This window comes from Gastrolobium bilobum, unplaced genomic scaffold (assembly GCF_033153095.1).
Source record: "Gastrolobium bilobum isolate Gb01-03AN ecotype WA unplaced genomic scaffold, APGP_CSIRO_Gbil_v1 utg8480, whole genome shotgun sequence".
Taxonomy (NCBI): domain Eukaryota; kingdom Viridiplantae; phylum Streptophyta; class Magnoliopsida; order Fabales; family Fabaceae; genus Gastrolobium; species Gastrolobium bilobum.
In genome coordinates this window covers 499,891-524,934 of record NW_026899605.1, presented here as the reverse complement: position 1 = coordinate 524,934, position 25,044 = coordinate 499,891, and the positions used below count along the sequence as shown (strand labels likewise).

Here is a 25,044-nt window from a genome sequence, read left to right as displayed (position 1 = left end):
TTCATGAATTTAGCATATACCCTATTAACAAGCTCAATCTGAGCGAAAGAATAATATGCATCTACACTACTTTTACACATACAAAGTGTACCCACAAAAATTCCCTTTTCCTTTAAACAAAATATGATGGGAATGTATTTGAGCTGATTTTACCAAAGATAAAGATCAATTTTCAAGACAATTAATTGCTGAGAACAATATAGTAAAAAGAAGCTGCAGATGTAATTTGGATGGAAGTTAATCAATCCTGAGATGTGGCAAAATATGCGGAAAGACTGCCTTTGGAAGGCACGTACTGTAGGCTCAGATGCAGGCGACTAGTAAGTTGATAGCTCAAGGTCCACTGCATTGCCATCTCTGAATCCTTCATTTCCCTAACGATTGTTGCCTGGAAGAAAAACAGTTGCTTCTTTAGATAATAATAAGCTTACCAGTGAGTAACAGTAGAACCTACGGACTCAACAATGAAAGGATCTGGTAACTAATGGATGCTTCTACATGTGACGTGGCAGCAACTAGATGATATGCTAACTACTTCAGGATGTTTGGTTATTGAAAAATGAAAACCAAACATGTCCTCATGAATGAATGACAATCCACTTGTCAGAAAAAAAGATGAAGAACGATACAGCCGATATCCAACAAGATAATATTCAGGGAATATTACCAAAAAATTTGTGAAAAAAAAAATGTTTCTAGTTTAGGAATGGTTAATTACTCATTAAGTTAATGATGTTTAAACTCCAAATTGCGGTTAATGAGTAACCACTTATTGTAACTAAACAATATTTTTATCAAGAAACTTCCTAAAGAAATTTTATAAACAATATTTTCCATCTATTGGTACAGATTTGTTTGTTGTCAAAAGAAGTCGACTGAAATTAATAGTAACCAAGATCTTGAGAAGCAAAATATTGAAAGATACACTAATTTGATTATGATTACCTGAAGACGTTTCCCAAGCTGGACTTCAACTTCAGTGACAAATGATATATTACTAGCAAATAACCTGAAAGGATCTACAGGATCAGCAGAAACCGAACTGGGAATATGAGGAGCGTACACTACCCTAAACCTAGCTTGGCCAAACTCTCCCTTCCCTTCAATTCGTGGCATTAACTTTTCAAGAGTAGCAGTTGCAAGCTTTTCAAATGCAAGTTGACCATTGCCTCCAAAAATGGATTTTGCTAACTGACTCTCAAATTTTCTGGCAGTCTGCATAGGTAGAAACAATTAATATGACCATGCTTCCTGAAGATCAGATCATGAGAGCATTGATCTTTCACAAATGAAACTATTAACTTACTTCACAAAGTAAAATTAGTTATAGAACTTTTAGATCCAGCAGCACAAGGAGATTTTATGTGACCATAACACAGTGAATCTGTTAATATTGGACACAATGGTCCAAAAGTTACCTTTGTTTTAAGGGGGGATTTTTAGAGCTTAATCAGCTTGAGGACCTAATCCAACACTAACAAGACCGGACCAATTAATACTAAACCCTAAACACAAAATGGAGGTTATTGGACCAACAGTTCCAAAAATGACCACAACTATTATGTGACAATAATTATATGCTCAAGTTAGTTCATATATCACAAAAATAATCATACAATCATGATAGTTCATTCTTTTATTAATGGTTGTGAGATGAGTTAAATTGTTATCTTGTCATTGAGAATGCTTGTGTTTGATTTATTTTATGTGTCCAGGCAGACCAAAATTTACAAAGCCCAAAATAAAAAAAAAAATCAAAGCTTAGCAGTCAGACCAGAAGGAAACAGGAGTCTCCTAGAACAGAAAGAGAAAGAAGCCTGACATCAAAAAACATTGAAGTGCAAATGAAGATATTGGAAGGCTAATTCATGTAAGTTTATATTTCCCCCTTGCATTTTTTTGGTAGATCGAAATGACAGCCAAACTTACAGGGCAAGTGTAGCTCATCAAAAAGATTAGCATACATGTGTGCTTTATTTGTGTTGTGTTTGACAATGGCAACACATATTACAGTTGAACACCGGACTGAAGTTTTGAGCTCCAAATTGATGAAGCAAGATAACAGAGAGCAATATCTTTTACCTCAGTAGGTGATAGCGCATCCTGTTCTACAGAATGTGTTGAGGTCACCACAAGTTTGTCCTGCCAATTGCTAGCTCGACTTTGAATTCTAAATTGCCACTCAGATCCAACCAATGCTAAATCAAGCATTGGATCTAATCCGTACTCAGGCTCAAACTTTGCAATATTTGGATGCTCCCGTTTTAACCTCACCTGTATTTGAAATGGATTTTATCAACATAAACAATGGGTTAAGAAAGTTACAAGCCAAACCAAAAATACCACTAGCCTAGAAGAAACTGCTGGTTATAGTTTACAAGAGTTGCAAAATAAACATTACACAAACCTGTGTTGCAACTAGATCAACTTCACCATTCTCGAATGCCAGTATGCCCCTAGGTTTTATACACTTGGGATGGGCGAGACCATTCAACTCAAGCTCTCCACTAACAGCAAAATTAAGAATCAAAGGATAAACTATCTTCAACTCTGGTCCAAGCACAAGCTTCAAATCACAAAGGCGGATTTCTATACTTGGTTTTATCTGCACTTGCTCTGTGTCCTTTTCAACTTGAGTTGACTCATTGACTGCCATGTGGTTTTTTTTTTTGGAAGAAAAATATCATAATATAACCAATAAAAGCCATTCGGAAAATATAACATAATGAACTCAACTAATCAATCAACAACATAAGCACATGTATAAGATCAAGCAATCAAAAGATTGATCCTGGCATCTCCTAAAGTGTATAATGAAATAAATGCCACAGCAAAAAAAAAAGTCGACAGTACTTTTTTTTTGGGTCTAGACTGCAATACTTGGTAGAACTATTACTTTTTTTTTTTTATTTACTTATGCAGCAATTTGGTGCCTTTGGTTGGAGAGCAATGTCATAATTTGCAAGGATAGTTTCTTCCCAATTCTGCTTCTTCTTCTTTTTCGGTTCAATAGAAAAAAAAAATAATTAAGAAAGCAGAGAAATACAAAGACAGGAGGATAAGATAACCTCCACCAGAAAATTACAAAAAAGAAAAGAAAAGAAAAGAAAATTACATTGAACCAACAAAACAGAACTAAAGAATAACAATGGACAATGGCAGCTCAGTCTCTACTTAAACTAGAAAAGGCAACACCCTCAAAATAAGACCATGAGCTGACCACCAAAGAGAAGCCAAATAGCCTTATTCTATCCCAAAACAATTCTCCAACTTAGAAATTTTCATCTATTAGGTTTAGAGGTTTTAAGTTTTAACAGCAATTAGGAGTGCTAAATGTTGTTGAGTTGTCCTCTTTTATCTAGATTTGTACATTGTGATCTTCAACCAGAGATCTTTATCTGCCTGTCTTTGGGATATGCTTGATTTCCTAGTTTCTTTGTCAGTTTTGGTTCATTGGTGTTTTAGATGGTTTTATTTATCGGACACGCAAAGGATTGGGATCCCTCTCATGAGTTGATTATTCCTTTCTTTCCACTTGTTTGGTTCTTTTTCTTTTCTTGAGGAGTATCAGGGATCTTCCGGTGCTGTATTTCTTTCATCTGAAGTACAATCTTCTTTTATCAAAACACAATATGGCGTGTGTAAATAAATAGATGTAACTTTATCCTCTAGAGTTCCTGTTTTTTTTTTTAATTGATCCTCTGTTTCTTTCCTCAGCCTTCATAAATTTCCATCATAGCCCTTTTATTTCTTATTAAGAACAAGTAAAAGCATGTCTATAATGTTGTATCAAATTGATATTTTAATTGGTAAATGCAAACTAATATTAAATTTAAACATGTTAATTGCACGCTATCATCCTAAAGTATTATGACTGTGAAGACTGAAGATTACTATCTAAGAGCTATGATCATGGTAGTTACCTTTGACATCATTATAATTTATGACATATAACACTTACCAAGTTCATAGTTAGTTAGTTAAACAAGAATAAAACGGACAGCATTGTACGTGCATGATTTAGATTGAATATGTGTGTCAATGCAGAAATCCAGAGGCAACTCTAGTGTTGTAGAAACGGGCACGAGAACTTGTTTTACAATAATAAAGAAGTCAATTTTAATTTTAGAGCATTATTATTAGGAAATGGCAGAAGACCACATGCTAAACCGATCAACATGTAAAGTATTACCAGAGCCAGAGGATTGAGAAATTTTAGTCGTCGAAGAAGCAGGTTCTGAGCCGAAATACCGCGAAATATATCTCGAAGCAAATGCTTGCCCAGCACCACCAGTAGGAAGCTCAGACTGATTTGACGGGAATCTATTAGAAGCACCACCACCACCCCTATCATGTGGCAAATATGCTTCTCCATGACTAAGTTTAATATTCCCAAAAATGTTTGGTTGTAATATGGAACCAGTTATTTGCAGTTGGGAGTCGACCTGGCCACTGAGAAAAGTAAAATGTTGGTTTTAATAAGAATAAGAATAATGTATAGACAAAAAAGAAAAAGTTACATTGCCAAAAGTCAAAAATATTTATGATTTAATGGTCACATCAGCTACATCCACCCATGAATAAGTAAAGACATAACCTATATAATTAAATTAAGAAAGCAACCTTAAAATATTTTTCGCCCATACTTCCAGAGCTTCACACTTCAACTCAATCTTGTCGTCAAGGGCTGCTTCACTAGTTCTGAGAGGAAGGTTCCCTTTCACAAGCAGCTTTCCTTTCCTGCTTAGTCTACTCTCCAGTGAGGTGACAGATAACCTGTTTGATTTCACATGAACAGTTCCCCCAAAGTTGGTTAATGGCTTTCGGAATACTGGTGACGATATAGATGCCCTGTGGAACGATGCACATCCATTAAGCACTGGTTGATCAACTGTACCTCTGACCTATTAAATCAATCAGATTGACAACACTCAGAAGAATGTAAAATAAAAAATTATTTGACAAAATTCTATTGACCTCACCCACCTCAAGCATGACATCAGCATTGCCATGAAGCCAATTGGCATAAGGAGATAAAGCTGTTACTAGCATCATTCCCCCATCTTTTATATCAGCATCAACCCTGACTTCTCCAACATCTAAAATTTGCCAATTTAAACCTTTAAGGCTTTCTGTCAATTGAGTATTCCAACCTTCTTCATTTCTGTCTCTAGAAACTATTTTGTCGCTGGCATCATCGGTGGTCCCTCTATTCTTCTCCTTCACCCAATCAGGAACCCAGGTAGCCCCATTCTTATCCAATTCAACATCTTGTTGTGACATGTTATTTTGAACAAAAGTAACAGGAATACTTCCTTGAATTAGTACATGACCATTTTGGATTACAGGTTCAAATTTTGCATTGAATAGAAAACGACTGGTTGAGGTTAGAGAAGCAACAACTTCTGCTCGTCCAAGATCAATTCCACCAATGGAACCATCCAGGAGCCTTACTTGTACATCACATTCTGGTTTTGCTAAACTTCCTCTAAGATCTCCTTCCATATGCAATATACCCTTAATGGGTGCTAACAATTGACACAGAGAATGAACAAAATCTGTTGCTGTAGATTCAATGATCTGAACTACAGTTGGGACCAAACTAACAGGAAAATTTAGGACAGCAAAATGAAGGTTGGTTTTAGGCCCTAACAAAGTTCCATCAGCATGAATGGTGGCATTATCCTTCTGGACAAAAATTTTCTCCAGGTGCAGACCATCATCATTACTGTAAGCTCCAACTGCCAAGACACGCTGAGTTTTGTAGTCTCCCCACTCCCAATCCTCCCCATGAAAGTCAAATTCTGCCTGAAATGAAATCGAATAAGAAAAGAAATCTTAAAAAAGTAGATGATTTATACTAACTCCTAGTAATACAATGATAAATTTTTACCAAGGTGTCTCCATTCCCTCCACCACTTGCATCAAGAGAACCATACCAGCGACCTTTGAATTCAGATAAACCAGGTAGACTTAAATCTTCAAGAACAACATCATGTGATGGAGCATGATGACCCTTTATTAACTGCAAGTTGTATACCACCATTAATGACAGACAAAGGAACTTCAATTTTTGCAGTAATATCATTAGGATCATTATATTATGAACAAAGAAATAAACATTACATGCACACTTCATGTTATCAGCATTAAGTATTGTGGCTTTTGAAAGGAAAATAAAAAATAGTGATTCCTTGATAATACCTCAAGCAGCTGTTGAAGGCTTGCAGAATATAATCCCACCGACTGCAAACTTTGAATAAAAAAGTCCTACATACATATGACATGGCAACATGCACAATCAGTATTTTTTCTTAAAAAAATCAGTACTCAGCATGAACTACAGGTTTTTCGATGAAGGATACAATAATAGACATTAGACTATTATCTTTTACTCAATGTCTATATATGTAATAATCAACTGACAGGCATTAAAAAGAATAATCTCGGTAGGAGAAAGATACTTGTTCCAGTAACAATAATTGTAACGAGTATGTAAGGTGAGTATCATAGATGATTATGGTAGGATATTGTTAGAATATTAGATATGATATGATTAGATTTGATTAGATATGATTGGATTCTGTCTTATCCGTAAATAGTCTGACTGTATTCTGATATCAGTTACTGATATCATGTACATACTATAGAATAAGTTAGGATTATGTATATCAGGAAATGTATCATTGTAATTAATTCCCACAGTAATATATGGAGAGACTATGTGTGGTCCGTTACAGACACACAAATTCATCCAATCAGATTTCCCCTCTCAAATTCAAGGAACAGTATAGCACCAGTAAACCTCCAAGAAAACCAATATCACATATACGCAGGCTTGCAGATGATACAATGCAACAACAATCAAGCTTTATCCCAGTAGATGGGGTCAGGTAATTGCAGACAACACAATAACTAAAAAGAAAGAACTGGCAACATTAGATATCTCTCTCAAACCTAACTTGTACTTGATCCAGAGGAAGAAAAAAAAAAACAAGCATTAGGGCAAATCCTGATACACAAGCTTTCCAACTTTGTGAAGATAAAAATGAGGGTCGATTGTATGTAGTTTTACTCTTACATTTATGCAAAGAAGTTGCCTTCCATACTTGAACCCATGACCTTCCAGTCACAATGGAACAACCGCTTCAAGGCATGAAGTACCTAAATTTGAATTTGGCTTAACTTCACTTATATCTTACCTTTCTTTTGAGAAAAATTTCCCCCAGCTGGAGCAAGGAATTTTAAGTACATTCAAATAAACTTGAAACCTTAAAACAGATTAGATAGATTCTATGGCTTTCAAGAGCACCAGATAAACATTGTGGCTAGACTCGTGAATTAATCAACTCGCATGTTATAAAGATAGAGTCATTAGCAACATATCTTGACTGCTTATACTCTGAGAGTTAATTATGACTACATGTAACCATCCAAGACATACAAAGCATAATACAACCTTTGATCTTGAAAGAACAGCAGGATCTGTACTTCGAGAAAGAAATCTAGCAAGAGGAAGCATCTCAGCAACCTCTGCTCTGCGAACTTCAAGTTTCATTCTCCACCTGCCCATTGAGGATATAACACTGCCAAGATGGCCAGACAATAGCCTTTTTAAAAAACCAGCCCCTTTTCTGTCAACAGGGTTACGATCTCGGGTGCCAGGCAACACATATTCACCTTGAAGTTCATAATGACTGTAGCTTTGTTCCAAAACAGTTTTTTCAATAGTGATCTGAACAATAGGGCATCAACTGATAATCAGTATCAAACATAACTTTGTACACAGTTCCAAAACATTTTCACCAGTGCAATATAACCCAAAACATATCATTCTTTACTATGACAAAACATTGGTTTCATAAAATGGTATTATTTGACTTGCAATATAACCAAAAAGGATTTTTGACAACCTAATGTTAACAAGCTTAAGGTTCATCACCGTGGAAGTCATTGAACAGTGGAGATAATTAGATGAGCACCTATATTTTTTGAAAGATTAAAGGGCTATTACAATGATTCAATTATTAAACAATGAGATTCCTGAAATGATTACAACCTGGAAACTTAAAAAAAATGGTAAACAACTAGACAGTTTCTAAAATCATATTGACCATCACAAGTGGCAAACACACCCAGCCACCATATGTTCAAGGTTAACTCTGATCATGGTAAAAAGACTTCTTTATTTGATTCCCAGGATAGCAATAAGTGGGAACTCCAATTCAGATGCAAAAAATAAGATTATCTTAGGCACTCACAACATCTCCACTCCACCTAGCGGCAACATCTAGGGCTTCACCAAGCACACCACTGAATTTTGGCCGAAGTACAGATAGGATTCCATGTCCTCTTCTTTTTTGAAGATTAAGCTGGATTTCTGCCTGAAAAAAAAAAAAAAAAAACTTACTAACAGCTAGAAAACACCATATATTCTTTTCATTACATGACCATTAAATAATGCCTAGATCAAGTCATCATTCAGTCAGGACTGAACAGAAAAAGGGAGAGGTGGAAATAGAAAAGTAAAAATTTGCACATCAGAATTACCCTTCTCGATATTTTATGCTACCCGTCCATCTCTCCTCTATGTGCATCTTACATTGCTTTTTATGCTAGAAATAAGGGAATTCCACCATTTGCTGTTCACTTTCTTTTTCCAAAAAAACCCAGGGTTCATTTGAGTTGCTTAAAAATAAAGGACAGCATAGTACCCAAAAAAATGTACTTTGATTATTAAAATAGTATAAGTAGTAGTCAAAAAGTAATTCAAGCGACAGCACAAATCTCTAAATTTTTGCTACTCACTAAAACAAGTCAGAAAATCTTGTCCGCGGCACAAAAAGAAAAAGACTTATTCTTCATTATCCCAACTCTATTGTGCATAAAACAATATACAACACAAAGGGTATTACAATAAATTTTGTGATATTCCATCCACGAATATAACAAAACATTTAATCTTGTGCATTTGTCATCAAACAGCTAACGACACAAAAAAATCATCCTGTGACTCAATCAATCAACTACTTAAGTTGTACTGTTCTGTTTGTTTTGTCTCTAAATATGCATCAAATGCAATGCTAGAGTTTGACTTTTATTGTAATTGGAAACAACGGACAAAATCATCATCTTAAAATAACCACAAAGTCCATCTCCTACATCCACAACACGAGTATCTGTTCTCGTATTAATAAAAATATTCTGGGCCTTTTTCTAACATCTTTTCCAGGATGTTGGCCTTTTAGAGTATTTATTACTTTCCTTCACTTTCTATCTGGCCCTTAACATGGATTAGAGCCTATTGTTTTGTGTCCATCCTTTAAGCAAGGGGGCATGTCAGATATTAACTAATATTAACCATTGCTTGGCCTTTTCCTAGCAGCTTTAAGATTCTGAGATGGTTATTAACCAATAAGAACCATTGCTTGTCCACAAACCCCATCTTTTACATTCATTCCCTATAAACAATCGAGACTCAAACCTTGAGATGAATTTCGCAAGCGGAACAAAATAGCTAAAACCTTGTCTTATCTCTCAGACATAATCAAGTCAACTCAATCACAATCTAAATGTGAATAGGAGGGTACAGCAAAGGACAAGGATGATAAGTAACAACGAAGTCAAATAGGTAAATATAATGGCTTACCCTCTGTATAGTTCCCCTGAGAGAAGCAAGCTCCAGTTCATCAAGTGGAAAATGCCGTACCTACAAGTACGCCACACAACAAGAAAGAAAAAGAAAAGGAAAAAGAATGATTTTTAACATTAAATTTTGGTCTATATAAAGTGACCCAAAAATATAAAGATAGCTACCTCCAAGCTAGCTGAATGATATGGTTGAAAACCTATGTTAGCCCTCAATTGCCCCTTCTGAAGGGAAATGGACAACAATCGTTCACGTTTCAGACCATCTTCACCACTGTGCTGTAGTGGCCCAACAAACTCCAACGCAAGACTTTCATCAGGCCTACCAGATGCATCCAACTGTGTTCCAATAAAAACTGGAAGTTAGAAAAACTACATATATTAAAAAAAGCCACCCAATCTGAAACTGTCCCCCATAAGGTGGCTAAAACTTGAAGACATAAAATGTCTACCTTTCACAAAATAACACCCGTTAAATAACCATTTGATTGAAATATGGAGACTAAAGGAAAATAATCCCACTCCTTTAGGAATAAGTTATATATATTATACAAAGGAGAAATAAGAAGGAAACCCCCTTCCCCCCGTACACAAGTCTTCTCGGCTTTGCGAGGGTAGGGGTGAGGGTCAATTATACACAGTCTTACCATTACCGCTGCTCCAAGCATCGCCCTCAAAGAAGAAATATGAACGCATAAGAAGATAATTGAAAAGTGGATGAGTTGACCTAGACTACAACTCTCTATTAAAAATCACTTTTCCAAGCTGAGTAAAGTAACAAAAATCATATGCAAAGCAAAGTCCACATAATTGGAAGCAGTACCCAGTTCACAAGGTTCTACTGCTGAAGAACCCATTCATACTCGAGAATAGAATCCTGAACCTTAAATCACAGATTCACCCCGTGGGAATAGAACCAGAGATGTTGCCGATAAAATATCAAACAGTGTCAGAATTTATAGATATTGGATAATGTTGAAGGGAAATACAAAAAGGAAGTCTTGGTAAAAATATTTCTAGCATAGAAACCATTAAATATTTAACCAGCTCAGTCAATAAGTAGTTACTTATTAACCGCTCTTTGAACATTATGAGCCAATTCAGAATCTAACTGCTCATGAATTAGAAATAGTTTCACAAAGAATTTCTTTATTTTTTCCCATACATTAAATCGGCTTTTAGACTCTCATGTTGCTGGACAATTTTTTCTTCTCCTGTGCCATAGATAAATGTGCCATCCCCTTTTTCTTTTTTATTTCTTTTTTAAAAATAGTGGGTCCCACATATTTGTCTCTACAACATAAGATATTTTATCTTATGTAACATAAGATTAATAGGACCCATATTAAATTCAACAATTTTATAGAATCCTTGTCCAGGATACTGTACCGCAAAAAAAAAAAAAAAAAACAAAGAATCCTTGTCCATGATTATACTACAATATGATATTGCAAGCAGTCTGTTAAAGAAATTCATAATATCTCAAAATGAGACATTTTTTAGGAAGAGTTTTATTCATCACCTTGACGCACTCAGGAGAAACACTCAACAACCCAGACAGCTGAGGTGCGAGCATCAATTGATTCAGTTTGAGACCAGAGATTGAAACCTCACCGACAAGACTATCTGCACTTCCTTTCTCCAACAATTGCACATGCTGCCCGTTCTTGTCAAAATTTTGTTCAATAATAGGGCTACTAGGTTCTAAAACCTTTCCCTGAAACTTGATTCTTCCAGTTGCTTTAAAAAGCAAAGGCCTTGGAAAATCCAACATATAAGTAGTAACCAAACTGAAGAATTCAAACCCACGCATTTGCAAATCAAACTCAACACCGTCAACAGTAAATGGAATGGCTCTTGGTGCATAAAACTCCTCGCTTTTAAGAGGCAAATCATCAGAATAAGATGTTTGAACTTTCATATACAAATCAAATGCAGCTGAAGCAGAATTAACAGTAATGAAATCATGTGAGATTACGATATCTCCTCTAGCATCACTAAAAGACCCTTCTGCTGTAGGTGCATTCCATTTTATATCAAACCTCCTGAATAAAAAAAGATAATAAGAAAACAATTTTGATAAAAGAAATCATATTAAAGATGGGAAAGAATTATTTGTTGGAAATTCAATTATGAGTGATGAAGTACTACATTGGTTACGAATGTAAAGAGCAAGAACCATAGAAGTGAAAATATACTAGTTGACTTAAGGTTTTAATTCAAGATGTGGTGTAAAGCGCACTATTGTCGTTTGCCACTTCCCTTACTTACAGGCTCCTTCTGACCACCTAAACTGGTATAAAAAACAATGGTTAGACTGAGCCGAGCATTTGGAGATAGTAATTAGTGGTTGGATTCGATCCTAACCCATGTTGTGGAGCATTGGCCAAGACTATACTCTTAGTTGATGACTTTTGCTTGGGGGGAGCATACTAATATTGAAACTTACACTTGAACTGATGAATGTTGAAAATTCAAATGCAAATGATAAAGTCTCACATTGGTTAAGAATGTGTTAAAGGAGGACCAAGTGAAAACACATATATACCCATTGTCTTATGGTTTTGGGTCAAGATGTGGTGTCAAACCCACTACTATAATTTGTCGCTTAACATACGAGCCAACTTGAAGTATAAGAGATATATTCATAACCAGGTAGGGGAGAAATGCAAAAGCTAATAATATAAATATAGATTATAATAAGCAATAATATTGCTGAATTTTAATAAATAGGAACTAATTATTGAAACCAAAAAAAGGATAATCTTACGGTCTTAAAAGAGATCCTGAAAGTTTTGTCTCTCCATTTAAAACCCCAAATTTGAGTGGCATCTGATGATGATAATTTGGAATATAACAAAGCACCATTTTTTCAAAGGGCAAGCTTCCAGAGAAGTTCACATCTATTGCTGCTTCATCCTCCTCACCCTGAGAACAAAATAATATATATTAGCAGGGAGACTTTATAGAGAAATGGCGGGAAGGCATACAAATGGGAAAAGATATTCGCATTCTGAAGTTCCTTTTAGCCAAACGGATAAAACCTACTATATCGTGAATTGTGAGGGTGCAAATTCCTATCTATTGGTGTGATTATCACTTCTCTGTGTCATATGGATTATGGAAGACATATAAAGCTCATGAGGAGGAACAAATTAGCATCCTTAGCAAACAGCTTACAGAAATGCAAATATTCAGTGATAATACCCCTTCCCCTTGTCCGAAAATAACATAATTTTGCTAATTCTTCCAAGTAGTTTCTCCCCACTCCACCCCCCAAACACACACAAGAAAAATAAAATAAAAAAATAAAGGGTCATAGAGTGAGCATAAACATTGGCAATCCAACATTACATTGACTATGATAATGTTTCTATGTTTTCCACAAAACCAATAAAGAAAGAAATAAAAAAAAGAAAACAAAAATAATAACTATTTCCTCAATATAAGCAAGCTATCTCAAGGCCAAGAAAAAAATATCACGCTTTCTAATAGTTTAAAGGTAGCTATATACCTCTGGGCATATCCATGCAGTCCCAGCCCCTCGAATTTCACCACCATCCACAAGGCTTGCCCTAATTCCATATAAATCGGCAACCTGTGCTATGCAGTGTGAGTGTTACTAGAATATAACATAACACTTAAAACAATGAGTCACTACTCTGAACCACCCTATGCAAAATTATTACCACTTTCAACTTACACAGTTATCAGTGTTGAAAGTGAAATTGGCAGATACATATGAAAATGGTACACGATCAAATGCTGCCAGTGCACCAGACTCTTTACTTTTAGCAAGTGCTTCAGATGCTACAGACGCAGGAGAGTCAACATGTATAGAAGAGAATGTCCTAGAAACCATTCCAGTGCCCACAAATATAGGATTATCCAGTGGGCCTTGACAATTAAACAGAGCAGTTACTGATCCTGCTATCTGCAATCAATAAACCTTAATTATGAAAAAAGAAACGAGAAATACAAGTACTGATATTGGATAAGCTAATATCACATTTTTGAGGAAAGAAACATGACATTGACCTCGGGCTTGTGTCATGTCTTACAAATTTCAAAAATCTACAGTGCCACCCTTATAGTAAGTCATAGATAGATTATTAGTATTTTTTAAAAATCTAAACTAAATTTTATCAAAAGCTGGCTCAATAGCTATCATATCAGGTATAACGGGTATGAAGAAAAGATGGAACTGCATTTTCAAATCAGAAAGAAACAAAGAAGCAAAATGAAAGAATTTTATGAATGTGTAAAATGAAAACTTGATTAAAACTAATATGTTCCTATTATCAAATTTAAAAAATTACACGATACAAAAAAGAAAATGATAAAGGAAGATGAAAATGGTCACTTCACTCAACTTTAAAATATTAATTATTGCACTGAACTCAAGAAAACATACAGGGAACAAGAGAGGTCTCATCCTGAAAGTTCTCATCAAGGCATTCACTTCAACACCAGGAACCTGGAAATTTGATCATACAAAGTATTAGAGGGCAGACTGAAAAAATTCCAACTGTCTTTTCATGAAACTCAATGAGATATGGAATATGTGAAATGAACTGTAAATAATCTTTCTATTGGACTGAGAATTTACCACATTCTCTCATTGAATAGCTATACAAGCAATATCAACTGCAGTTTTTGAACATCAGATAAGGGTGGACAATGTTCACTTTACATCACATGGCTCATTCAAATTCAGCTTTCAACAGCGACATATATTGGGATGTGTGAATGGTTCCAACTATCTGACATGAACTTGTATCAGGTATGCAATATGAAGAACTTCACTTTTGATTCTATAGGAAATTCAGATTTTCTAAATTAAAATTGTTAAGACAATGCTTAAGGTCTTATGATAGTTGGTTCCTTGACATAGCATCAAAGCTTCCACCATGTAATCAAAAGTTAAATACTTTCTGCCACTTGTCTTCATAATTTATTTTCAGTGCATACTAAGGTGGGCCCATGCTTATCCATGATTCAAGCCCAAAGGCTTTTCTATGATGGGCATCAAGGAATAGCTTAAGCCCAACTAACCAAGGTAGTTGGTTGACTTGATTCTTGATGGAAATCACACTTGCAAATAAGTCTATAGTGACTCCAAATTACAGTAAGATTTTCCAATCATTCATGAAATATTCTTTCCAACATTCAAAGAAGACTTCTTGAAATAATTGCTTAGTTAGACAGACCTAATAATTTGAAACAACACTTAGAAAAGCAAAAATTATATTTGACCAAGCCTAGAGCACTCATACAAGTAAATAAATAAATAATTAGGAATACGCGCACACACACACGTATACATATATAAGTACCTGACACATAAGATGAAATTCTCCTTTGTCAGGATGAATGCCAAAATCTCCTGATGCTTCTAGAGGAATGCTGCCAAACCAGCCACTTGCATTGTGTAAAAATATTCTTTGACCACGAAAACACAAACTTGCTGATATGTTCTGCAACAACAAGCACACAAAGTACAGAATACAGCAGGGGAAAACATCGCAACTTTAATTTCTAGAGCACCAACAAGAGCAATATTTAGTATGTTAGCATATCAATATGCTTACTTGATATGCAATCAAAGATACAGTAGTCATCAACATTATTATTTTACAGTTGTAACCCATTACCAGAAACAATAATTAGAAAAACAGATTAGACATCGGGGAGTTGTACCTAGCACTCACAGGTCTGAAAAATACAATCAATGTAAACTTGAAACAGAAAATTGATACCAAAACAAGTACCATGTATAAGCATTGGATAACACAACCAACAACTCAACAAAGATATACACCAACAAAGTACCAAGGAAGTGTGAACTAAGTACAACAACTGAGTACAAAATTTAGAACATCTTAGAGGAAGGAAAAGAAAACAAGAAATCTCTAAGTTCATATAAACCAAACAATTGAGAACTTAGGTTGAAGAACTAAAGCCTAGCCCAAGAGGACTCCCCACTATACGAACTCATTGCAGAAAGCCCCTCTACATCCTGAAAATCATTTTTAAATAAGAGTAAACACAATCTGGTTCATGAGAGATATATCTAGTACTTTTAGTCCCTTTAAGTTAGGTTATATACAAAAAAATCCCCAAATTTCTATAAGTATTAACAAGTTAGTCCTTAAGTCAATAGGTCTTTGTTGGAAACCATGTAAATAGTGTCTAAGCATATTACATAGAGCCATAGACTAACTAGAATCATGTAATTATGGTAATTAAGGTAACCATGATATCTGTATTTATTATCCTTTTGGCTATATAATCTAGATTCCGATCCATAGTTAGACAAACAGATATCAATACCTGCTTTTCTTTTTTTTCTCTCTCTCTCTCTCTCAACACGGTATTAGAACATAACAAGAGACAACCTAGTCCGTGCCTACTTGGGGGATCCAGTGCTCATCTGTGACCATATTCTTTTTCCAGAAACAGTGTTTCAACTTTGGTTTTCGATCCCCAATGCCATGTTTGGGCAAGGTTCATGGAGCGTTACATGATTTCAATGCTTTTGCCCCCAATTGTAACTCCAGCCCAAGAGCTTGAGCAGCGCAATACATTCTTCATGTTCTCGGCCTTTTAAGGTTTACCCTTAGGGTACTCTACCACTCGTAATCAAATTTGGGATCCCCTAATCTCCCAACTTTGAACACATCGTGGTTTACTTTGCTATGTGTTCTAGCCAAACCACTGCTCAATTTAGATATACCCTCTACCCTTACTTTAGTCCATTCATCTGCCTTCTTAGAGCGACAATCGTGGGCATTCACATAAATCTAGTCAATCTCGCCCCTAGTGTGATCACTGTCGCTGGTTAGGGTACACTATTTGACAAGTGTTGGACTCTACATGAACGTCCTCCATGCATAGCCAATGTTGCCCAACCAGATCCATCTAACACACCTAACATCATTGAACCATCCATAGGTCCCGTCACCACACCTGCTGCCTATGCCGATTTAAGTGGCTTGAGAAACGTTCGGCCTCAATATCTAGTACCTTTATTGCTCACACGGGAAATCTTTCATTGGTCTCTTTGAATCACCACCCCATGGTCCTTGGATTCTTCATGTTCTCGGCCTTTTAAGGTTTACCCTTAGGGTACTCTACCACTCGTAATCAAATTTGGGATCCCCTAATCTCCCAACTTTGAACACATCGTGGTTTACTTTGCTATGTGTTCTAGCCAAACCACTGCTCAATTTAGATATACCCTCTACCCTTACTTTAGTCCATTCATCTGCCTTCTTAGAGCGACAATCGTGGGCATTCACATAAATCTAGTCAATCTCGCCCCTAGTGTGATCACTGTCGCTGGTTAGGGTACACTATTTGACAAGTGTTGGACTCTACATGAACGTCCTCCATGCATAGCCAATGTTGCCCAACCAGATCCATCTAACACACCTAACATCATTGAACCATCCATAGGTCCCGTCACCACACCTGCTGCCTATGCCGATTTAAGTGGCTTGAGAAACGTTCGGCCTCAATATCTAGTACCTTTATTGCTCACACGGGAAATCTTTCATTGGTCTCTTTGAATCACCACCCCATGGTCCTTGGATTCTTTATTCTAGTGCCACTAATCATATCTCAGGTAATAAGTCATTTTTCTCCTCCCTTTCTACATGTAGTTATTTTCCAACAGCAAATAGTTCCAAAACATATTCCCATAGAGTTGGTGTAAAGAATCAATTCAACCTAAAAGCTTAAGCTGGTGGGTGAGGGCTTTTTAATAGTTTATACTATTGTCTAACATGCCCACTCACACGAAAGTCCACTGGGCTTGAAGGGTGGACAATGCACAAGCTCACCTACTTATACTAAGAAAATTTCACAAAAGAAAGTGGGGGGCGGTAAGGATCGAACCAAGGACACAAGGCTCTGATACCATGTAAAGAACCAATTCAACCCAAAAGCTTAAGCTAGTGGGTGAAGGCTTTTTAATAGTTTATACTATTCTCTAACAGTTGGTACTACCCATCCCATTGCCTCTCCCTTTGTTGATAATGTGTTTTATGTTCATAATTCTCCATTTAATTTACTTTTCATTAGATGCTTGACTTGTTCTCTTGACTATCTCATTTCCTTTACTAAAGATTCTATCATTTTGCATAACCTGAGTTTGGGGAGGACAATTAGCATCAGACGTGAGTTCAAGGGCCTTTACCAACATTCGAGCTCTTTCTATGTTTGTTCTGTCGTGGATTCTCCCCTCATTGTCCATGCTTAGCTAGGTCATCTTAGTCTTGCTAAGCTCAAAAGATTGGTGCCACATCTATCCAAACTGTCTGCTTTAAAGTGTGAGTCATATGTGTTAGGGAAACATACTCATAGTTTGTTTCCGATCAAGTTAGTCATCGAGCTATGTCTCTATTTGCTTTAATTCATTCTTGATTGTTTTCAATGGAAAATCAATCTAAGTTGTTTTCTAACTTTCAAAGGTTTTATAATGAAATTCTAACTCAATGTAGTGTCCCAATATGTACCTTGTACAGCGATAATATATGTGAATACATATTCTATTAGTTTCACACGTTTATGGCCACTCGTGCAATTCTACACCAAACGTCTTATGCTCATACCCCTCAGCAAAATGGGTTTGTTAATGCAAAAACTAATAACACCAAATTAAAATAGCCCAAACCCTCTTACTTCATAGGCATGTCCCTTTCCGATTTTCGAGTGATGTTATTCTCACTACTTACTACCTTATTAATTAGATGCCCTTGTTTGTCCTATCCTATGTTAATTCCCTATTAGTCTATGCACTCCCTAGCACCCATGTCTTTGGTTCTACATGTTTTGTTCATAATCTCAGTCCTGATCTAGATAAGCTATAAGCTCAATCCAATAAGTGTCTTTCTTGATTACACTCCGTCCTAAAAGGGTTATCGATGCTACTCTCCCAACTTCACCGATATTTTGTCTCAGCTTATGTTAGCTTTTGAGTCCGTTAGTTTGTTCCATTCCTTGGGTCCCATTCCTCCATTCTTGGGTTAACAGCTTTATCTCATCTTCCAATGTTAGTTATGTTCACCCCACTACTAGAGTTAACTACTGTTAATGATGACTTGGCTCTTGTTCGCACTTACAGGTATGTAAAGAACCATTTCAACCCAAAAGTTTAAGATGTTAGGTGAAGGTCACGTTAATGGCTTTATATTATATTTCTCTAACACGCCCCCTCATACAAGAGTCCATTGGGCTTGTAGGGTGGACAATGCACAAGCTTGCCTACTTGTGCAATGAACTCCATAATATTTAATTATTTATTAATAGAATGGGTGAGGATCAAACTCATGTCCACTTGGTCATAAAGGCTTTGATACCATATAAAGCAACAATTCAACCCAAAAGTTTAAACTGTCAAATGAAGGCCACATTAATGGTTTAATATTATATTTCTCTAACAAGGTATATCATCATGGGATGCATCCATCTAAACTGGTTATTGCTTCTGAGGTTGATGAGATCAACACAGACTCAACTCCAACACTTAGTTCTCCTACTCCAGCATTTGCTCCTGATGTGACCTTCCCATTTCACTCAAAAAGGTGTTTTTTTCTACTTATAATCCCTCCCCTCACTATGCTACTTGGACTTGTCATTGCCTATCTCCTTTGCATAGGCTTTATCCTATCCTCGGTGGCATCAAGCTATGGTTATGTGTGCACTTTAGAGCAGTGGAACTTAGGACCTAATTCCTCTTCCACATGAAAAGACAGTTGTAAGCTGTCAATGAATCTTCAAAATTAAGGTTGGCCCCAATGGTCAAGTTCATCATCTTAAGGCTCGTCTAGTGGCAAAAGGGTATACTCTTTGAATATTAAGTATATTTTTGGTGAACAATATTGAATACAATGCATATACAATGGTTCGGTTTCCTTTCAAAAGAATAACAAATATATTGAAAATGAAACTTCAAGTGTTAAAAAGGGATTGCACAAGGCATTGTAATACAGATGAAAGGAAGACATACAGAAAAACTAGATGGAGCATCTAATAGTTGGAAGTTCAACCCCTTCACGTCAAGTTGTCCATGAAGGTTTGGAAATGTTTCACCCTTTGACATGCACAAGTGAACCTAAACATAGGGAAACAATATATTAAAGAGGTGAAGTTATATTAATTCTCAAGAATAACTAGCAAGTATCAGCATTCCCAATATAATTATAACAGTCTGAAAGACATGATGTAACATCAGATCTATAAAGTTCCAAAACCTAAGCCAAAAAACATAGCACTTGTGTCTATGAAACAAAATATGAGAATAATATCGAATAATCCACAATGTAGTTGAATCTATGAAACATTTGGGAACAAGCTTCGATTTGACATATCCGAAAACATATGGGCATATGTCAAGTCAAAGAAGGTTGAAAGTGGACATAACACACAAGAAACTTTTAAGTTATAAAGATTAAAAAACTTGAAAGACATTATAACACAAAGAAAGTTATTTTAAATAACCAAACAACCAGAGTAGAGATCAGAGACACTAAAGCTTTAGTTGGTCTCATTGATGCCAAATCAACAATCACAATTTCAATCTAATGTCAAGGAACATATCTTCTAGGACCTAAGTAAACCAAAATATGTCAATGCAACTGTTGCAAAGTATCTCCTATATATGGAAAATATCTCCTTTTCAGGGGCTGTAAATTCCGTAAATAATTAGGATTTGATTTGTATTATTTTCCTTAATTTCCTAGTTTCCTAATATTAAAGATTGTGAATCAGGTATATATATCAGTCATGCTGAAGATTTCCTCATGCAATTCAGAAATTCATCTCTAAAACCAGCAATTTTTACTTTATTTTTGTTGTGACAGACAAAGAAGAAATCTATTGCTGAAGGAAAAAAAAAACAGCCAATTAGTGCCATTGTTCAGGTCACTTTGGTTCTTTAACTCAAAACTAATTCTTCCAGTTCAGAAGGTTTATAGCACCACAGAAAATTAGTGACAGGTACTATTTACCAAATAAACTGGAATTCCAAAATAATATTTCTCATAACTCAAACTAAACAATCTTACAATGCTTCCACATTGAATTCGAAAGTAACTGAACTTAGGTTAGAGAAACACCTCACCGCTGGCCCTCCCTTTAGACCATGTAATTGGAATTTCTAGGATCCTTTCAAACAGCTGCATAGAACTCAACCCAGACATAAAATTCATAAGCATTCCATACAACTTGAATGACAAAATAGGAAGATGAAAAAACATTGGAAATTCAAATTACTATATACCTTACCGGGACACAAAGGTTGTCAATTTTCAAATTAGCATGCCATTTTTGCTCAACAGTGTCAACAAAAACATTGGCAGACAACCAGCCACCATCTTTGGATATAACATCAGACCTCCAAGTCTTACAATTTCCACTCAGGTGTACATTTGTTTGGCTGTAGTGGTTACGAAACTTCACATGGCCATTGACATTGTCCATCTCCCTGAAAGTAAAACAAAAAGAAAACTATGCAGATCGTCATTTTTCAAAATAGGACTTCAGTTTCCAAGATAAAAGCAACTCTTGAATATTTACAACCACTATGACTTCATATCCCAGCCTCAAGCTTATACTCAATAATTAAGAAGATTCTAGTTAAAACAATTCATATATCAACATTTTATCTTGGGCTTAATAGCACTTTTGGTCCCTCAACTATTGCTTATGCATGATTTTGATCACTAGTGATTTTCGCTCGAATTTAACCACCTAATTTTTTTTAATTGCTTCAATCAAGTCCTTTCATCAATTTCTTTCTATCTAAAAACCCTCTGAGTATGGGATTTTTCATACTTCTAGCTATCTTCTAGTAACTGGGTTAACTTCTTATAAGTGTGGCTCATCAAATTTGTCCACTGTAAATCCACACTTTTTAGAAAACCAATTAATTGTCATACTAGTAAAGAACAGTGCAATTAGCATTAGCTAGTTAACTGTCATGCACTTTTAGAAGTGGACGTAACAGAACCTATATCTAAGCACCTACATAATATTAAAATCATGAGCTGGTTGACAGATGTGTTCATCATTTCACCATCAGAGTGATTAATAAATGATAAGAATAGCTCTTACCTAACTTCCCTGTCGCCATATGCAAGTAGCATCATGGTTGCACCTCTGAAATGAACAGAATCCAATGTTACAGGAAGAATCTTAGTCAGGACTTCAGACTGCTGAACATCTACCCCATCTACATGCTCTGCAACAATATCTTCAACTTTCAGACCTATGTCAGACTTCAACTTTTCAATGGGACCAGAAAGGAAGCAAGATATCAACTCCTCAATATTTCTAAATACCGAGGCTAAGCCAAATTTCATTATCAAGTGCTCAAATGGAAATTGAAAATATGTTGCCAACTGAGGTCTGGGCTTCACAGAAACCAAATCTTCAGGTACCAAACCTTTCTGGCCCCCAGTTGCATTATCATCAATTTGACTTTGTGCAACATGAGGTCCCAACTCCTCATTTTTCTCTGTACTAATATAAGCATTAGCAGGTTCCGCAACATCCTCACTAGATTGCAAATTTTCATGTTTACTCTCTCTTGTCTGTAAAGTCATATCACGGACAAACTTCAAATAATCTGAATGACCATTAACAATTTCATTTGCTGAAGGAGACCATATTCCCAGATCTCTGAATTGTGTTCCATTTTGGTTATCATCGGTTCTACTATCATCACCACCAACAACAGATTCTGCAATTTTGTCAACATCACTTTTCACCAAATGCATATCATGATTCATAGAACGAAAACATCCAGAAGGCGATGAAGGCTCCCCAAATTTCCCATGTGATTGATCGCGAAAGTATGTACGTGCTGCTAATGCACTACGTTCGAGAATTCTCTTTTTGACAACAATAACAGATGCACAGATATCACTCGTTTTAGCCTTCCTCTTAAATTTGTGTTCCCTATGCCCTTTTATGACTCTGGACCAAAATTTAAGTCCTGAACCAGGAAACTCCACTCCAAATGATTTCTCCAAATCTGCATGTTTCATATCATAATCAACACCTGTGTCCACACAATAATGTTCGTGCTTCCCCTCATTCATGCAGAAAAAGGAGTTGGTTTTTGTTTCCCCTATTGAATGAGTTGCAATGTCCTTTAAATCATCACCTTCAGACAGACCATAATTCGGCTCAGAAACAAAGTAACCAATCTCTGCAGCTTCCCTAGCTGCATCATCTCTTTCTATTGTCCACCGAGCCGCCGCATCCTCTCGCGCAAGCCTCCTTGTTCTAGTACGATCATCAATCCCTTCTTCAGTTGACAAGTGCCTCTGCATGCCACCGTCAGACGACGGTATCCCTAACCAACTATAGTCCTTCTTCTGCACAACCAACACACTCGGATGTGTCAAAACTGCATCAACCACAAACTTTCCGCTCCTCAGACTTGCAAGAGGATGAAGTCTCAGCTGAACAGTGGGAGCCTCAGCACAAGAAAACTCCTCTTTATGCGGCCCAAATGAACTTGATTCCAATGTTACACTCAAAGGCGAGATTCTCCTAACCTTGCCAAAGTGAAGGTCACGCTGAATGTACTCACTGATCGTTGAACAAACACAAGGCAAGAGGTTTGTTTCAACAAAATCCTTGGCTTTGTTCCTTCCAAACCAGACTAATAAGCATAGGCCAGAGATAACAGCAGTGTAAACAGAGGCCCTAATCAAAAGAAGCCCCTCTTTCCACAATGGGGTCAAAAAACTCATGATTGGAGAAAAGGGTGGGTCCTTAGTGCATTTGCATTTCAACCTCGACCCACTTGTGGAAACAAGGTGTCTCCTCCACAAGTTTACATTTTGACCACAAAACCTAAAAACCTGGCTTACCGGGTCACAGTGTTTAGCAGATACGGTACATCTTTTGCTTCTGGGTAATTGTCTAAGTCTTCTCTCGAAATGATTGATATTGCTGCCACCTTGCAAAGAGGCATGAAGCTTAATCCCGAAGAAAGAGGAGTTCATTGAGGGACCAAGAAGTTGTGGCTCTTCTTAGTCCCGAACAATTCACAAGTGCTCGTGCATTCAGAACCCAGGAATTTGGGAATGGAAGTAGACAAGAACCAATGCTGTTTCGTTTCGCGCATCGAATGAGTGTACAAAGAAAACAGTCAAATTGACATTGTATTTGTGTCTGTCTGTGTGACTTGTTTGGAGCAAGCGAGAAAGTGGAAAGTGCAAAGAGAGGAATAATGAGTTTTAATTTTAAGGGCTCCAAGTCCAACAAGACAAGACGTGGGAAGAAGAAACAAACAAAGAGGAATATTTCGTTGCTTGCCTTCACGGAAATGAAATGAAATGAAACGAAACGAAACGAAACGAAACGACGGGCTGCGTATAAACGCTGTCGTTTATAGCCATTTGTCCTTTCCAACAATTTAAGTTTGTGTCTTTTAAGTGAAATTAATTTCTTTTAGAGTTTTATAAGAGTTATGTTGTAAGAAAAGTGATTCTGTAATGTTATAGAGATTCGTTTTGCGTGCCATAGTTTTTTTTTCTTTTTTTGCTTTAAAAAGTATGAGCCCCGCAAAATGTTGTGTGTGTAAGAAAATTTTTCTGATCATGTTAAAGGACAAACTAAAACCCCTTTGTTTTAATGCATATTTAATAGTTTGTTTTATATATTTTCACAAAATTGGGATAAAAGAGAAAATGAGAGACCGAATATCGGAAAGAAGAGAGAAAAATAACATAAACTTATCTCAATTTTTTCCTTTTTAAAATTAAAAGGAAAAGTATATCTGCATAGGCTAAGCTATATATTTAGGGGAGAATATTCCAACAATCAATTACTACCAATCAATTTCACCATTAGATTAATTATGTTGATCTAACGATTATATTTATTTTTAATTTTATATGGTTACGATTCTCCATATTTAATACTTTATATTTATTTCTATCTTTGTATGCTTATGATTCTCCATATTTAATGTTTTCAGTTTTACATTAAATATGGGGAATCATAACCATACAAAGGTGAAAATAAATATAACCGTTGGATCAACATAATCGATCTAACAGTGAAATTGATTGGTAATAACATTAATAGTAGGGGCGAAACTAGGTCGGGCCGGCCTACAGGGGCCTACGGCTCGACCTACGTCAGACCAGACCTGACCTAGTATATTTCGTAAAATAGGCCGGGTTTTGACCTTGAAAAAGCCTATTTAATAAAAAGGCTGTAGGCCAACTTTCACAAGGTCTGGCCTATAAGCTTATAAGCCTACAAGTCGGCCTATATTGTACTATTTATTTTAAATAAAATAAAATAGAATAAGTATGCCTTGAAGAAAAAAAACAAAAGATATAAATTTAATCAATTGCAATTATTTATAAC

General features: G+C 36.1%; 1 protein-coding gene across 1 annotated transcript; it reads right to left on the bottom strand.

Annotated features, from left to right (window-relative positions):
- LOC133291930 (protein TIC236, chloroplastic-like) lies at nucleotides 1-23,669 on the bottom strand. Its single transcript, XM_061490287.1, has 23 exons — nucleotides 21,766-23,669; nucleotides 20,938-21,136; nucleotides 20,769-20,828; nucleotides 19,661-19,765; nucleotides 14,985-15,125; nucleotides 14,063-14,125; nucleotides 13,352-13,582; nucleotides 13,163-13,246; nucleotides 12,419-12,576; nucleotides 11,171-11,693; nucleotides 9,817-9,987; nucleotides 9,650-9,709; nucleotides 8,262-8,384; nucleotides 7,460-7,735; nucleotides 6,205-6,270; nucleotides 5,894-6,025; nucleotides 4,987-5,808; nucleotides 4,624-4,904; nucleotides 4,179-4,452; nucleotides 2,408-2,641; nucleotides 2,083-2,274; nucleotides 946-1,215; nucleotides 1-388 (listed from the first exon to the last, which is right to left on the bottom strand). Exons 1-23 carry the CDS (start codon nucleotides 23,667-23,669, stop codon nucleotides 242-244), a joined length of 6,516 nt encoding a protein of 2,171 aa, XP_061346271.1. The 3' UTR covers nucleotides 1-241.
- Nucleotides 23,670-25,044: the final 1,375 nt, after the last annotated feature.